Source organism: Wyeomyia smithii, chromosome 2, assembly GCF_029784165.1.
Source record: "Wyeomyia smithii strain HCP4-BCI-WySm-NY-G18 chromosome 2, ASM2978416v1, whole genome shotgun sequence".
Classification (NCBI taxonomy): domain Eukaryota; kingdom Metazoa; phylum Arthropoda; class Insecta; order Diptera; family Culicidae; genus Wyeomyia; species Wyeomyia smithii.
The window spans coordinates 206,754,439-206,770,512 of record NC_073695.1 but is presented as its reverse complement, the minus strand read 5'-3'; the positions used below and the strand labels follow the sequence as shown (position 1 = coordinate 206,770,512).

General features: G+C 43.1%; 1 protein-coding gene across 1 annotated transcript; it reads left to right on the top strand.

Moving 5' to 3' along the window:
* The first annotated feature begins 4,902 nt into the window (after positions 1-4,902).
* On the top strand, positions 4,903-6,611 carry LOC129723754 (protein FAM8A1). The gene is made up of 3 exons (XM_055678154.1): positions 4,903-5,373; positions 5,431-5,572; positions 5,762-6,611. Exons 1-3 carry the CDS (start codon positions 5,016-5,018, stop codon positions 6,237-6,239), a joined length of 978 nt encoding a protein of 325 aa, XP_055534129.1. The 5' UTR covers positions 4,903-5,015; the 3' UTR covers positions 6,240-6,611.
* Positions 6,612-16,074: the final 9,463 nt, after the last annotated feature.

The window sequence follows — 16,074 nt, the reverse complement described above, 5'->3', positions numbered from 1 at the left end:
TCTGACGCAAGGCCATGTATGATGACAGTTCTACAAGGTATGCTACATTTTTGTCTATCCACGCACACAAACAAATCTCGTTATAAAAAATTTCGCGTTTTGTATGGAATTCAGAACATTTTTGGAAATTTCTCGTTTTATGTTGTTTTATATCTGATTTTTTTGATTGGAGAATGAATCTTCAGTTGAAACACACTAGAAATTGATATTAATTTAGATTTAGCGTGAGAAATTGCGACAATATATCTAAATAAAATATATAATAATGCTATATTTCTAATAGTTGGAGCATAATCTTAGTTATTGTCATAGCTCACGACTTTTGTTACTGTATGAAACATAAGCGACTCTATTTAGAAGGGCTATTAGAGTACAAGAAAAAAACGAAAAGTGCAAAAAGGTTACCGGCAAAATAATGAAAAACAGCATATTTTACCTAAACCGCAGCATGTTTATGTATTCCCCAACAATAAAACATGTTTAAACATCATTTCTATAACTTTTCAGGAAAGTATGTTTTATAAGTTTAGTTTAAAATGCAAAATCATTTCAAATTCATACAAAATTGGAAAAAGTTCATAACGATCACTAATACTAATGCATCGACGTGAATAGCATACCTTGTAGAACTGTCATCATACTTGGGACGCAAGGAAGAGACAACTGTGACAGCTCACCAACTTTTGTGAAAGCTCTCCGGGCCTTTGAACGTCAAAGTTTGGCTTTTTACGATAAACAAAAACTTTTTTTTTTAGGTTGGTACTAAACTTTTTGAGGGGTAGGAATGGTCGAACGAGAAATATTTTTCGATTATCTTCTGTTCAAGATTATTCTTTTTTGACGAGGTTATTGTGCATTTAGATAAAAATTATCAAATCGTCGCTGACAAACTGGCAGTCAGGCTCACTTCAGATGTTTATTTTTGGTGTTCGCGCAACACTGCAACCATCTCAGCCGTCACTACGCTGTCAGTCCGCCAAGTATGATGACAGTTCTACAAGGTATGCTATTCACGTCGATGCATTAGTATTAGTGATCGTTATGAACTTTTTCCAATTTTGTATGGAATTTGAAATGATTTTGCATTTTAAACTAAACTTATAAAACATACTTTCCTGAAAAGTTATAGAAATGATGTTGAAACATGTTTTATTTGTGGGGAATACATAAACTTGCTGCGGTTTAGGTAAAATATGCTATTTTTCATCAATTTGCCGGTAACCTTTTTGCACTTTTCGTTTTTTTATTGTAGTCTAATAGCGCTTCTAAATTGAGTCGCTTATGTTTCATACAGTAACAAAAGTCATGAGCTATGACAATGACTAAGATTATGCTCCAACTATTAGAAATATAGCATTTTTATATATTTTATTTCGACATATTGTCGCAATTTTTCACACTAAATCTAAATTAATATCAATTTCTAGTGTGTTTCAACTGGAGATTCACTCTCCAATTAAAAAAATCAAATATAAAACAACACAAAACGAGAAATTTCCGAAAATGTTCCGAATTCCATACAAAAAACGAAAATTTTCATAACGAGATTTGTTTGTGTGCGTGGATAGATAAAAATGTGGCATACCTTGTATAACTGTCATCATACTTGGGTCAGTCCGGTTTACAAAAACAAATACATTGAAATCATTCCGGCAGACCATGTTGTGTGAACATGCAGTTGTTCTATGTGTTTGTGAAGTCGGAAGAAAGATCGGAAGTTCGACTTCCGAACTTCAATTTAGTGCTAGCGCCACAATATTTAATTTGCATTCCTTTCTGATCACCTCCCTGACACGTTCGTAGCCTGTATTTTTGTATACGCGGGAATGAAATGGCATGTTACACTGCTGTCCTTCACACGACTATAAACAGCGACATCGATAGATTAGGCAACACTGCACGGGAGTGAAGAGCACGTCAGATGTCTTTCCTTCGCGGCTATTGTTGTTTGGGGCTCAGCATCGAGGGGTTCGTCATAATGGGGGTACTGTAAAACCTGAGAGAGAGGCGCCAGCTCAATGACAGTTCAAATTTGTTTTCGTCTACTTCGTTTTCGTTTTTGTGCGAGAAAATTATTTTACAATCGTTTTAATCAAGTCAGCGTGCGCATCTGTCTTTTGTTTTGATGATGAAATTATTCAAAAATATGTTCAAACTTGAGATGACTGTCATATCGGTTGAATATTATAATATATTTTTGTTGTAGCGAAAGTAGATTCATGGATTCAGTTTCCTTCCGTGCAATTAAAAATAAGTATTTTACAATATATGTGAAGAGATATTAACTTCACCGTCAACTTCAAACAATAAATAGAAATACAGTAAATATTAATAACATAGTGAAAGTTCATATTTACTATATTTACAGAAATAATTTATCTTTCAGAAATATTTATTTTACAAATTATCTTGAAAATATAAATGCGGGATAAATTTTACATCGACTACGATACTTTCCATATTTCGTTTCATGAGGTCTCCCGGTTCCCAATGACATTTATTGTCTGGTTCACGATGACATTCGTGAGAATAAACACAAAGCCAGCTGGCGCCTCTCTCTCATTGCGAATTTCTTTATTCCACTGTGTGCGGGCAAAACTGCCGAGGAATAATGAAACGTCATTGCCATTTAAGACGCATGTAAGAAAGAGATGCGAGATAATTGTTTACGAACTTAGCTCGTGCTGTGGTGGGTTGAAGCTGACAAATTTTACAGTGCCCTTCGGACAGCACGGCAGGTCAAAACTGGGTCAAAATCGAGCGAATAAAGAAAGGTTTTGACAGCAGTTAGTGCGCTTCCAGGTCAAAACGAGGTGAGCTGGTGGAATAAAGAAATTCGCTATACACTGGGGTCTTTTTTACGCGGTTGGTTGTATCGCGTTGAAAAATCCGCATATAAAAAAACCGCGTTATTCAAAAAAATCGCGTAAAAAAAACTCTATTCAATAATAAGATCCGATTAAAAATAATGGCACGTAAGTAAATATAAACATGAAAAATGATATAAAAATGGTAACGCAACACACAAAATAAGTTTTAGTGATTCTAGAATGAAAATTCATTGAAGAACATGACAATATCTTTTTTGTAATAATTTTGCTACATGTTTAAGCTTTCGTTTCATAAATGGAAGTAAATCGCAACGACCCTGACTCGTATCGTTGCACAATTATTAATGTATTTTTGTTTCTTCTTACCGAATCAACGGAAATTGCCTATTTTTTGATAATAACCGCACATATATTAAAAATATGCATTATTTAGATTAATTAAACAGAATATCTTATTGTCATGAACCATATGATTGATTTTTACTTTATTGGATTTACTTATACTAAACTTATTTAATACCGCGTAAAAATAATCTATCAAATCGTGTAAAAATAATCCGCGTTATTTAAAAAAAAACGCGTAAAAATAATCCGCGTTATTGTAAGATAACGCGTAAAAAAGTCGTGTATAAAAAAACCGCATAAAAATAACCCGCGCAAAAAAAGACCCCAGTGTATGTGTATATAGAGTCATAGCAAAGAGAAAATCAATCGTTTCGGCAACACAGTTTTTGTGCCGTTTGTTGCCAAGAACCATACAGTTCTGTTTTTCACCATGCATAAGCTAATATCATTTTTTGAAATGCTTCACAAGGTACACAGTTTTGAAAGATTACACCGGTGATGCTTTGTTAAATTCAACTGAACCAGTGTACAGGTTTAATGTTGGATTAAAATGTGTAGTTTAAACGCTCAATTACAACACTTTTCATCCACTCCTAACATTATCACCTTGTTTATTTACATTACTCGATTGGTACCCTCGTTTGACACTGATTTGGTTCCTTTGGTTTCATCTTTGCGCAACTCTATACACTAAGGTTTTTACGCGGATTCCGGAATTTGCGCGTTTTTTTTTCACGCGGATTCCGGAATTTACGCGATATTTTTTTTGCGCGGATTTCGGTTTCCCTTCACTCGGAATGCAGAATTAACGCTGGTTTTTTGTTACGCGGATTCCGGAATTTACGCGGTTTATTTTACGCGGATTCCGGAATTTACGCGTTTTTATTACGCGGAGTCCGGAATTTACGCGGTTTTTTTTACGCGGCATGTATCCCCCGCGTAAAAAGCGACTTTAGTGTATTATAAACATAGACTCTGCTCTATACAGGGGTGGCATTGTGCAGCTCGATTCGAGCGATTTTCGTTATTTTCGAGTACGTCAAATATTGTCAGTTTTGCTTTAAGCTCAAAAGGAGTTATCATTGTCGTTTGTCCTTCGGCTCATCTAACCCACAAAGTCGAAAAAAATACGAAAAACTAAACATAACGCCCACCAGCGATCATTTATAGCGAATTTCTTTATTCCACCAGCTCACCTCGTTTTGACCTGGAAGCGCACTAACTGCTGTCAAAACCTTTCTTTATTCGCTCGATTTTGACCCAGTTTTGACCTGCCGTGCTGCCCGAAGCGTACTGTAAAATTTGTCAGCTTCAACCCACCACCGCACGTACTAAGTTCGTAAACAATTATCTGGCATCTCTTTCTTACTTGCGTCTTAAATGGCGATGACGTTTTATTATTCCTCGGCAGTTTTGCCCGCACACAGTGGAATAAAGAAATTCGCTTTTAGTTTTGTTCGAGTTACTCGAAACGAAATGCGCAATGTCACCCCAGGCTTTGGACCCATTCAAATATTACATAACGCGGAATTTGACAATTTTTAATACCCACCCACCCCCACGTAACGCAATTTTACATGTTTGACGCACGCAAAGTAACGCGTTTTTAATTATATGATGATCCCTTTCGCATTGGTCAATTCGTTTCCTACCCCCTGTATAAAAGTGGCAGTAATCGGCTCCGGGCTCTTGCAACTTGATTTAGCTTTATTTTGACGGCACTAATGACAACTACATTAAAAATGAATAAACACACGTAATCTTACTGTCCACTGACTCAGGGTGAAAAAGTCTACCGTAAAAATAGTTGTTTTCTAGTCCTCGTTTCCTGAACGAAAAATGGGTGATAATGCAGATAAGCCAGTCGATGCGGATGAGGTTCCGCCAGTGCCGCCGATCGATCCTACGAAGACACCCAAGCAGATTTACTTCGAACTACTGCGCGCCTGGGTGCAACATGCCCAGATGCAACAACAAATTGAGGCCTATTTTCCGTATTATTTGGCGAACAACTATCCGCAGCTATTCCAGTCGAACGGAACACCAGCGGGAGTTACTAGTTCCTCTACTAGTACAACTGCGGGAGCCTCCACGTCCAGTACGATTGCCCCTCCCGAACCACCGCCAGCGCAAGTTCAGCAGACTGCGAACCAGCGAAGGGCTACGGAAATACTGGATCCCGCCCGACAGGAAGAGAGTAAGATCGGTCATTGGTATTCTGGTCCGAATTTGATTAGTGTTCTTTCGATTTCAGTTATCAACAGAAACGGTGGCTACGAGTACATCATCGCACCCCTCTGGAAGCGGTTCGTGGCAGAGGCGATCGATATCATAATAATCTTTCTGCTAAAGGTTATGACGACTATGGCTTTCATTGACTTTTTGGATATTGACCTGTAAGAACGGACATGTATTCAAAATATGTATTGATGATGTATTGATAATCATTTTCGCGGTTTTGTTTCATTCATTTAGCTATACATTTTCTTTCATTAAGTTATAAATTGCGGTAAAAATCGTTAATTTTCTGAATCGGAAATCTTCATAATTTATCGAATACTCATATGTCTATCGTTACTTTTTAGATTGGACATCGATTTTGACGCTATTCGGAATTCGATCGAGGAGGACTACACCGAGCTTCTATCATTTACCTCTGAATTGATATTTCTGGAAGTCATAACAAAGTTCGCGGTCTGTATTTATGAAACTCTGTGGACTATTCACGGCCAAGGTCAAATTGGTGGCGCGTCACCAGGTAAGATGTTGATGGGCATTAGAATCGTTCATGTTGAAGCCGTAGTCCTACTGGATGCGCCGCAGCCTGGTATAAACAATAATAACAACAATCAAAATCCAATCCGGGCTCTGCTCTACCCAGCAGCCAATCCTGGGTTCAAAAGGGCACTTTGCCGATCGGTTGCCAAGAACGTTTTAATTGCACTATTTTTCCCCATGTGCTTCCTGATGTTTTTCTTTAAACATAATCGTACGATGTACGATATTATGACTAAAACCATCGTTGTCGAGGATAATCCAGCTCCAGTACTGCGTCGACGCTAGAAGGTGGGTTGTTTAGAAGTAAGTAATTATACAGGCTATCGTCGCCAATTTTCTCTTGAAATGTTAGTTGAATAAATTTGGTGGAGTTACTAAGAAATTTGGTGAAGAAACTCTAGCAATTCAGCATGGAGATACATATTGACAAATTAAAAAGAATGGTTACCTTTACAAGCGCATTTAAAGAGACAATAGGCAACGGAAACCTGAGAATATTGAATTGTATAAAGAAATGTAAAGTGTGAAATGCTTAACAGTAAGCGTTTAAAACGCATGTTAAGGGTTAGCAGAGTTGGTTGTTCAAAAAGTTGTATGTATTATCATAAATGTATATTTTTGTTTTTAATAAATGCATTTGAATAGTGGGTGTAGATACTTGTTTGAGGTTTTACTCACTTACCTTACTTAGTCACTTTGTTGGCCGACGGACTGTTTGTCGGTCTAAGGCCGAATGAATAAGAGATATCCAGCTTCTTTTGTCTTGGGCAGCCTCGTACACCAGCAGATAGTGCATCTTCCATCTTCTATCGAGTGCGAGCCCTACCGAGTAGTCGACGGCCTCTTCCTGGTTCTCTGCTGCATATATTTGGCGGATCCCTCGTCAGGCTCTCAGTACATGTCCAGCCCACAGAAGTATGCTCCGCTGTATTACCTTTACTATATCAGCATCTTTGTATACCTGGTACAATTTGTGATTCGTGCGTCTGCGCCACACTTCGTCCCTAAATTTACCGCCAAGTATCGATCGCAGAACTTTACGCTCAAAAACTCCGAGCACTCGACGATCAGCTTTCTTTAGCACCCATGCCGTATGTCCGTAAAGGGCCACTGGGAGGATCAGCGTCCTATACAGCGCTAGTTTTGGGCGAATTTGCAAACTACGGGACCTTAGCTGGTTACGTAGTCCGTAGAAGACCCTGTTCGCGGTTGCGACTCGTCGTTTAACTTCACGGCTCATACCGTTGTCATAACTTAACTTCATGGCTCATACCGTTGTGATAAACGAATTCATCAACCACTTCAAATCGTATCCCATCAATCTACACTCCAGCACCAACACCACCGAAACTCCCACGCTTCCTGCGAGCTACCATGTATTTTGTTTTTGCAGCGTTAATGTTGTGTCCCAATCTCGTTGCTTCCTTCTTAAAAGGCCTCCTCCACGGCCCTGCGGTTGATGATATCATCATCCAGTCGATGGCCCTTTTTGTAGATTGGTCATATGAGGCCTTCCAATCAGTCGTTCGGGATTTGTTTATCCACCCAGATCCTCAGTATGATGTGGTTCAGTAGCGTAGCGTGACCGGGTGATACCCGGGTGGAAAATTGGGGTGTCACCCCCACCGGATTGCAGTTAAATCATCTTGTTATCAAAAATGGCGAGAGTTAGCCCGCTCGTTTTCAAATGCACTAAATCTACCCATTTTCGAAAAAATTATAAATTTTCGAGAATTTCAGCTCGACCTCCACATAAATGATAATTAATCTCACGGATGTTCTTGGAATAAGGTTCCAGTGGAATGAAAGGCCAAGTTTAATTTTAAATCAAGAACAAAAAAAGTTTATTGAACGAGATGTTTACACCACGAGTTCTCTCTTACGAATGATGAAATATCAATAATGGCGGTCATGCACATACACAGCAGAAGGCTAAAGTATGTCACTACCAGCGTTGCCAGGTATCCAGATTTAGCTGGATTATCCAGATTTTTGGACATGTATCCAGGTAAACAGCTTTGATGTCAAATTATCCAGATTTTTCATGGATGATCCAGATTTTATTTTCTCTATTCCGCAAAAAGGTCATCACTTCAATTTTGGCGCGAAATTTTGCAATTTTGTCACCTCAAATTTTGCGTACACCAAGACTTTTATCCGAAAAATTAACCTTTCACCCCACGAAATGACTGCCAGATTTTTTCCAGATTTTTATTTTGCCTTTTCCAGATTTTTTAAAAAATGACCTGGCAACGCTGGTCACTACACTCACCACATTAGGTAACAAGGTGTACAGGGTGGCAAGATCGTTGTTATATCGACACTCCTCCTCAACGAGTACTGCCATCCTTGGGCGACAATCCCAGCATCTGTGCAAACTTCAATTGCATGACTGAACCCACCGGCTTAGTGAGCACGTCAGCTACCATTTTTTCAGTAGGACAGTACTGTAGTTCCATGCTACCGTCCTCGCACAGCTGCTTGACAAAATGTCCCGCACTTCGATGTGCTTGGACCGACGATTCTTCCGCTCTGAAAACACGAACTGGATACAGCTTTGGTTATCCTCCATCATCTTGACAGGATCGCTCAGCTGTTCGCCCATGTCCTTCAATAGGTTTCGAAGCCAAATCAATTCTTGGCCAGCTTCACTCAACGCCACATATTCAGATTCCATCGAAGACAGCGTGACGCAACTTTGCTTTCGACTTACCCACGATATCGCTCCTCCGGCATAGTGGAAGACGAAACCGGTTGTAGATCTTCTTGTAGTACCATCGCCAGCCCAATCGGCATCCGAATATCCGATCAGACTTCCACCAGCGTCGCCATACACCAATTTCCACTCCTTGGTTGACTTCAGGTAACGGACAACACGTTTTGCCGCCACCAAATCCGCCTCCGTCGGCGAACTCACCTTCCGACCCAATATCGCCACGCTCGCAGCTACATCCGGCCTAGCGCACACAGAAATGTAAAGAAGCGCTCCAACGAGACTAGTCTGCCCCGTCAGCCAGCAGAGGACTCTTATCCTCCGTGCTCTGGAAACTTTCTTCCATTGGCGTCTTCGCTCGCTTTGCATCACGTAGTCCGAACTTCTCCGCAACACGATCGATGTACCCTTGCACTGAAATGCTGTACTTGCCGTCTTCGTTGCCGATTTCAAGCCCCAGGAAGTAGCTCAGCTCTCCCAGATTGGTGATTTCGAAGTACTGTTTCAGCACCTCATAAACCGATTCAATCTCTGCTTCGTCCGCACAACCGACCAAAATATCGTCCACATACACTATCAGATAGACACGTTTCCCATGGACCATCATTGTGTACATGCACGGATCAGCATCGCTTTGCTTGAAGCCCATTTCCAGAAGGACGCGATGCAGTCGTTGATTCCAGCATCGAGCGGACTGTTTGAGTCCGTAAATGCTTTTTCGCAGACGACACACCATGTTTTCCTTTCCCTTCACTGCGTATCCAGGTGGCTGCTTCGTGAAAATTTCCTCCTTTAAATCACCGTACAAGTAGGCCGTTTTTATATCAAAATGTTTCAACGTCATTTTCTTCTTGCTAGCAACGGCGAAAATCTCATCATAATCCTCTCCGTACTTTTGGGAATATCCCTGTGCAACCAGACGAGCTTTATACTTAGTGATGTCTCCAGCTGCGTTTCTCTTCAGTTTATATACCCAGCGACATCCAACCGCTTTTCGTCCAGCAGGTAAGTTGACTAGCTCCCATGTTCCATTTTGTTCGTGAGATTTCAGCTCATCTGACATTGCCGCCTTCCAGCTTTCCTTTTCTTCGCAGGTAATTGCCTCCTTCAAGAACCTTGGCTCAACTACCTCGTTATTCAGGGACTTCACAGCAAAAATCTCTTCGATTAGTCTGTGAGGAGGAACAGCCTTTGTTGTCCTTCCAGATCGCCGCGCTATTTTATCCAGAGGAAACCCACGAAACGATTGGTCCCCTTCCGATGCACTTCCGTAGTACGATCCGTTTGGATTCCGGTCGTCGTCCACCGGATCATCTTCTTCCACTTCCGAATTTTCTTCCGATGACGTCGAGGCCCCATCAGTCTTAGAAGGTGACGTCAGTGGTATTTCCAGGCTCGTTTCTAAAACTCCTCCTGTCTGCTTGCCCTTGTTCCGAACAGCTTCCTTGGTATTGCACATCTCAAGGAACTTTGCATCCCTGCTAATCAAAATCATATCCGTTTCAAGGTTCAAAAAACGATACGCCTTACGCCCTTCTGCGTATCCTACAAACACCAACTTCTCGGCCTTGAGATCCAGCTTGCGCCTCTTTTCCTTAGGAATATGAACGTACGCTTCCGACCCAAAGATTCGAAGATGAGCATATGAAGGCTTTTTGTTGTTCCAGAGCTCAAACGGTGTCTTGCATACCTTGGACGACGGCAAACGATTCTGCAAATAGTTCGCAGTGCAAATCGCTTCGCCCCAATACCTTTTGCTCAACCCTGACTCCGAGAGCATACACCGCAGCATCTCGACAAGGTAGCGATTCTTACGCTCGGCAACACCATTTTGTTGTGGTGAATACGGGGCCGTTAGTTCGTGAATTATACCGCACTCCGCAAAAAACTTTTTCAACGAACCACCCGTATACTCGCCACCACCATCAGAGCGGATCTTTTTGGGATAATGTCCGAACTGATTTTTCATCAGATTGTAAAAGTCCCGAATCTTCTCTTCAGCGTCCGACTTCTGTCGCAACAAATGCACCACCGTGTATCTACTGTAATCGTCTACCAACACTATGTAAAATCGATTACCGCTCGGCGTTTCTTCTTCCATCGGACCGCCCAAGTCTGTATGCACTAAATCGCCAACCGCACAAGATTTACTGTCCGACACTTTCGGGAACGATTCACGAGTCATCTTCCCTTCACAACACGGACCACATACAGAGTGAACCTTACAAGGTTCCACTTTCAACCCGTATCCCAGATTTTCACGCACTACTTTGTCCAGAGCCTGCACGTCACGGTGTCCGAAACGACGATGCCATAGATGACAACACAAATCTGCATGTTTCGAGTCAACTAAAAACGCTTTCTCCGGAGCCTGCTTCAAGTGGTACAGCCCTCCTTTGCGCTGCCCAACTAGCACCGTTTCTCCTCCTTTCAGGATATGGCATTCCCTTTCACCAAAGAGCACTCGAAACCCCAAATCTGTAATTCTACTCACCGACAGTAGATTACCGGCTAGAGATGGAACGTGCAAGACGTTGTCAAGTCTCACATTCGTTCGAATTCCGTCTCCGTTGAAAGAAATTAGCTCACCAGTACCGCATCCTGCCGATTTGATGAATTTTCCATCCGCCAAACAGACGGCTGTTGCATTGGATTTATCCACACCCTTCAACATCGACGCATCCCTCGTCATATGAGCCGTTGCACCAGAATCTAGATACCAGAACCCGGTACTACCGGTAGCACTCGCCGCCAAGCACACTTCAAATCCAGCACTCGATTTGATGGCCATACTCGCCTTCTGATCATTCTGCTTCTCCTTCTCACGCTTATCCTGTGCCAATTTCCGACAATCCCGCCGAAAATGTCCCTCCTTTTTGCAGTAATGACACAACTGTTCTTTCTTCACGTTGGACTTACTTGCACTTTTCGGTTTGGCTGTGTTCATCACCAGTGCCTTTTCACCAACACTTTCACTATCACCATTAGCACGACGTCGACCCTCATCAATAAGTTTTCCCTTCACAAAGTCCACTGTGAGGTCTTTATCTGGCCGACTTTCAAGTGCTACAATTAACCCGTCGTACGATCTGGGAAGACTAGACAACATCAACGCAACAAACCAGTTGTCCTTCACTTCTTCCCCAAGTGCAACTAACCGGAGCCGAAGAGCAGCCATCTCTTTTAAATGTTCCGACATAACACCGTTCTCCGGCATGCGAATCGTTATCAACTGACGCACTACGTGGATTATGCTGGAGAGAGATGCGCGTTCGTGATAATCCTTTAACGCATCCCACATCTCCTTTGCCGAGTTCTTCTCGATGACATGAATCAGCTGCGTGATCCAGGTCGCATCCACGGCCCCCTCCGGCTTCGGATCGGTAACCACTTTCAGCAGCTTTTCTTTCGTTAGAAGCAATTTCATTTTAAATTTCCACACCGCATAATTTCCGTCGTTCAATTTTTCGATCGTCACTTTTGTGTCCGCCATTTTGTTTTTCACAAGTACACCCGGCACACGCAAAGTTCAAATCCGAAAAAAATACACGCGACTCACACCAGTGATAAAATCCACTACCGCGTCGAAAAAAACAAAATAAACTCACGCACTTTCAACGATATCTGGGCACATAACCTCTTGGAATAAGGTTCCAGTGGAATGAAAGGCCAAGTTCAATTTTAAATCAAGAACAAAAAAAGTTCATTGAACGAGATGTTTACACCACGAGTTCTCTCTTACGAATGATGAAATATCAATAATGGCGGTCATGCACATACACAGCAGAAGGCTAAAGTATGTCACTACACTCACCACATTAGGTAACAAGGTGTACAGGGTGGCAAGATCGTTGTTATATCGACAGATGTCACCCTTTCGACGACGACACGCATAAAAATTTTCCCTCTAGGGGGTAACACCCGGGGCGGACCACCCCCTCCGCCCCACTCACGCTACGGCAGTGATCTGGTTTTAGAAGTTCGGTCGAGATATCATCCTTTCCAGCGGCCTTGCCGTTTTTCAGGTCACTAATCGCCTTTCTCACCTTCTTTTGTGTTGATGGTTCCACAGCTTGTTCGTCGCTCATAATCCTCAACCGTTTTCTAGTTTGCTACTCTCACTTTTCACCTTCTAAGAGCGCCTGGAAATGCTCCTTCCACCTGTCCAATCGTCGATTTAGCCGTAAGCAGGTTACCTTCCTGGTCATTCCACATGACCAGCACACAGAAGTTCCTGCTTCTGACTCTGTTGACTGTTTTATAAAAGCTCCGCACGTCGTCTTTAGCAAAGTTGTCCTCTACGCTGGTGAGCACTTGCTCCTCGTGCTCGTGCTTCTTCAGACAGCAAAAAAGTATCTCTCTCTGCTCTGATGTGTACCCATAGTGAGCATGCGGCTCCTGGCACGGTTCTACTCGCTAATGCTCTTCGGCAGTCAGCATCGAACCAGCTGTTACGCAGTCTTCCAGTCTTCCAAATCCAGATTGGATTCCCATATCGCACAATACGATCTCTCAGTGTATTTTTGACATAGCTAAAGATGTCGCAAGCTCCTTCCACGTCTACGATTCATGTCCGTAGAGCGCCACCGAGAGGATCAGAGCCCTATAGAGCGCAAGTTTCGTACGGATCTGTAGGCTACGGCACATAAGCTGGCTACGCAATCCGTAATAATCCCTCTTCGCTGCCGCAATCCGTCTCTTAACCTCACGGCTCACCTCGTTGTCACATGTCACGAGAGTACCAAGATGAACAAATTCGTCGACCACTTCGACCAACACCCGCAGAACTACCATGATTTCTGCCAGACACCATGTACTTTGTTTTGGCAGTGTTTATGGTAAGTTCAATTTTCGCAGCTTCCCTTTTGAGAGCCGTAAAGAACCGACAAGCAGTTAAGTTGTCGGTTAACACCAATTACATCAATGTCGTCCGCGAAACCTTGAAACATGTGGGACTTCGTGATGATGGTTCGCTCCTTTGCACACCTGCCTTTGTATTGCACCTTCTAAAGCTATGTTGAACAGCAAGTTCGAGAGCCTGTCGCCTTGCTTCAGACCATCTAGCGTCATAAACGCGTCCAAAAATTCGCCCGCTGTTCTGACGCATGATGTGAAACCGTCAAGCGTCGCACGTAACAGTTTAGGTTTATGTTGATAAACAGATAATGTGTCTGCAAGTTGTGTTCCCGAAACTTGTCGAGGATCTGTCGCAAGATGAGCATCTGGTCCGTTGTAGATCACCCCACTCGAAAACCGCATTGGTATCCTCCAACAAAGGCTTCATGCAACGGCTTGAATCGTTGGAACAATATACGGGAAAAAATTTTGTAAGCGGAATTGAGGAAGGTTATGCCTCTATAATTACTATAATCGAGTCTATGTCCCTTCTTGTAGATAGGGCATATGAGACCTTTCAACCAGTCCGTAGGTAGTTGTTCCTCAGACCATACCCTTAGGATAATCTGGTTAATTGCACTACACAGCCGCTCGCTCCCCTTTGTGGTTCTTCAGCTTTTTGCAAGCATTTTTGACCTCATCCAATGTTGGTGGGTCCTCAGCTTGTCCGTCCTCCCCAATATCTATCCTGTTCCCCTCGACGACTCTTCTACCTTCCTCACAGTTCAACACCACTTCAAAATGTTGCTTACAATACCTGGCCACCTGCGATTATTCGGTAATCAGGTTCCCATTTCGTGACAGGTACTGGCACGGTCCGGTTCCTGATTCCGTTAATCGTTACAAAGAATCTCCTCGTGTCGTGCCTGGTGAAGCAATTCTCCGCCTCTGCGAGGTCGAGATCGTAGTACTCACGTTTCTTACGACGTTGAAGCCTCTTTCGGCAGCTCTTGCCTCCCAGTATTTCTCCCGCATCTGACGCGTCACACGATTAGCTGCTACTAACGTAGGCGTAGGCCCGGTTCTTCTCTACCGTCACCTCTATACAATCAGCATCGAACCACCCACTACACGTGGTTCCCGATGTCATGCCTGTCACTTCTCGCGCTGTCTCGCTGACCGCATCACCGCATGTGCTTCCACTGCTCGTTCGGGTCCACTCCAGCTGGTTCACCGATCCGTCTATCTCCTTCCGCTGATAACATCTGGATGGCCAGACGTATCTTCCTCGCCGATTTTCATTGAAATACGTTGGACAACTGGGTGCGAATCTTGCCGACCACGAGAGAGTGATCCAAGTCGATGTTTGGCCCTCGAGAGGACCGCATATCTTTGACGTCTAACGGGTGCCAGCCGTCGATCAGCATGTGGTCGATCTGAGAGCAGGCCTCTCCAATTGGGGTGTTTCCAGGTGTGCTTCCGAATGTTCAGGCGTGCAAAATGGGTACTACAGATGGCCATTTCGCTGGCCGCGGCGAAGTTCACTAACTTCAAGTCGTTGTCATTGGTGGTAGACTGAAGGTTTTCCCTACCAATCACGGGACGAGAGAACTCTCGTCCGACTTGTGCGTTCATATCTCCGATGACGATCTTTATGTCATATTTTGGGCACTCTCCATACGTTTTCTCAATAAGCTCATAGAACTCTTCCTTTACGTCATCGGTTCTATCGTTTGTCGGCGCGTACACGTTGATAAGGCTGTAACTAAAGAATCTGTCCTTGATCGTCAATAAGCATAGACGGCCATGTAGTAGATGTGGTACTTGGTGGCCCGTGGTCGGATCAACCGCCCGGATTTCACGTTCTCCTTGTACCTGCTACCTCTATTTTTGCCTTCCGTCGCTCTCTGGCTAAGACGCCCGCGAGTGCCGGCTCGAGCAGAGTCCTAACATTCCAAGTGCCAAGTTTCCAATCGTTGTCCTTTTTCGTTTGCCTAGGTCTATACCGATTGTTTCGCTTCGTATCATTCTCTGGATTGTTTGTAGTATGTTAATTTCAGCATGCTTCCTTACTAGGGCTGTGATGCCTAGTCTCGCGACGGGGCTGGGAGACAGACGCTCAGGCAAACTGCTTTCCAAAGAGAACAACCCCCCTTCCTAGTCAGCATTCGACCAAGTTCCCACCGGTTCACCGATCTTTCCTTGGTTGCTCGTATTCCAGTCGGTATCACGTAGGGGTAGGGATAGGAGTTGCTGGGCATTATGCTATACACCACACTGGGGTCTATTTTATGTCAACTAGTGCGGGTGTACTGCTGATACGCACTGCCCAGCCGTTTATCAATCTAAGATATCACCCGTCGAAGATATCACCCAAGAATTTCCAAGAGATCAACGTTCATTTGCAGGTAGGTATAATAACAAATGGAACCCTTCTCGTTGAATAACTTTTTTTAACAAAACTTTCCCTATGAGTGAAGTTTTTAACGCGAAATTGTTTTCTTTTAGATTCAGGAATGCGGGACCACCACCAAATATTTTGACTTGAAAAAGTGCTCCGCCGAGTAAAAG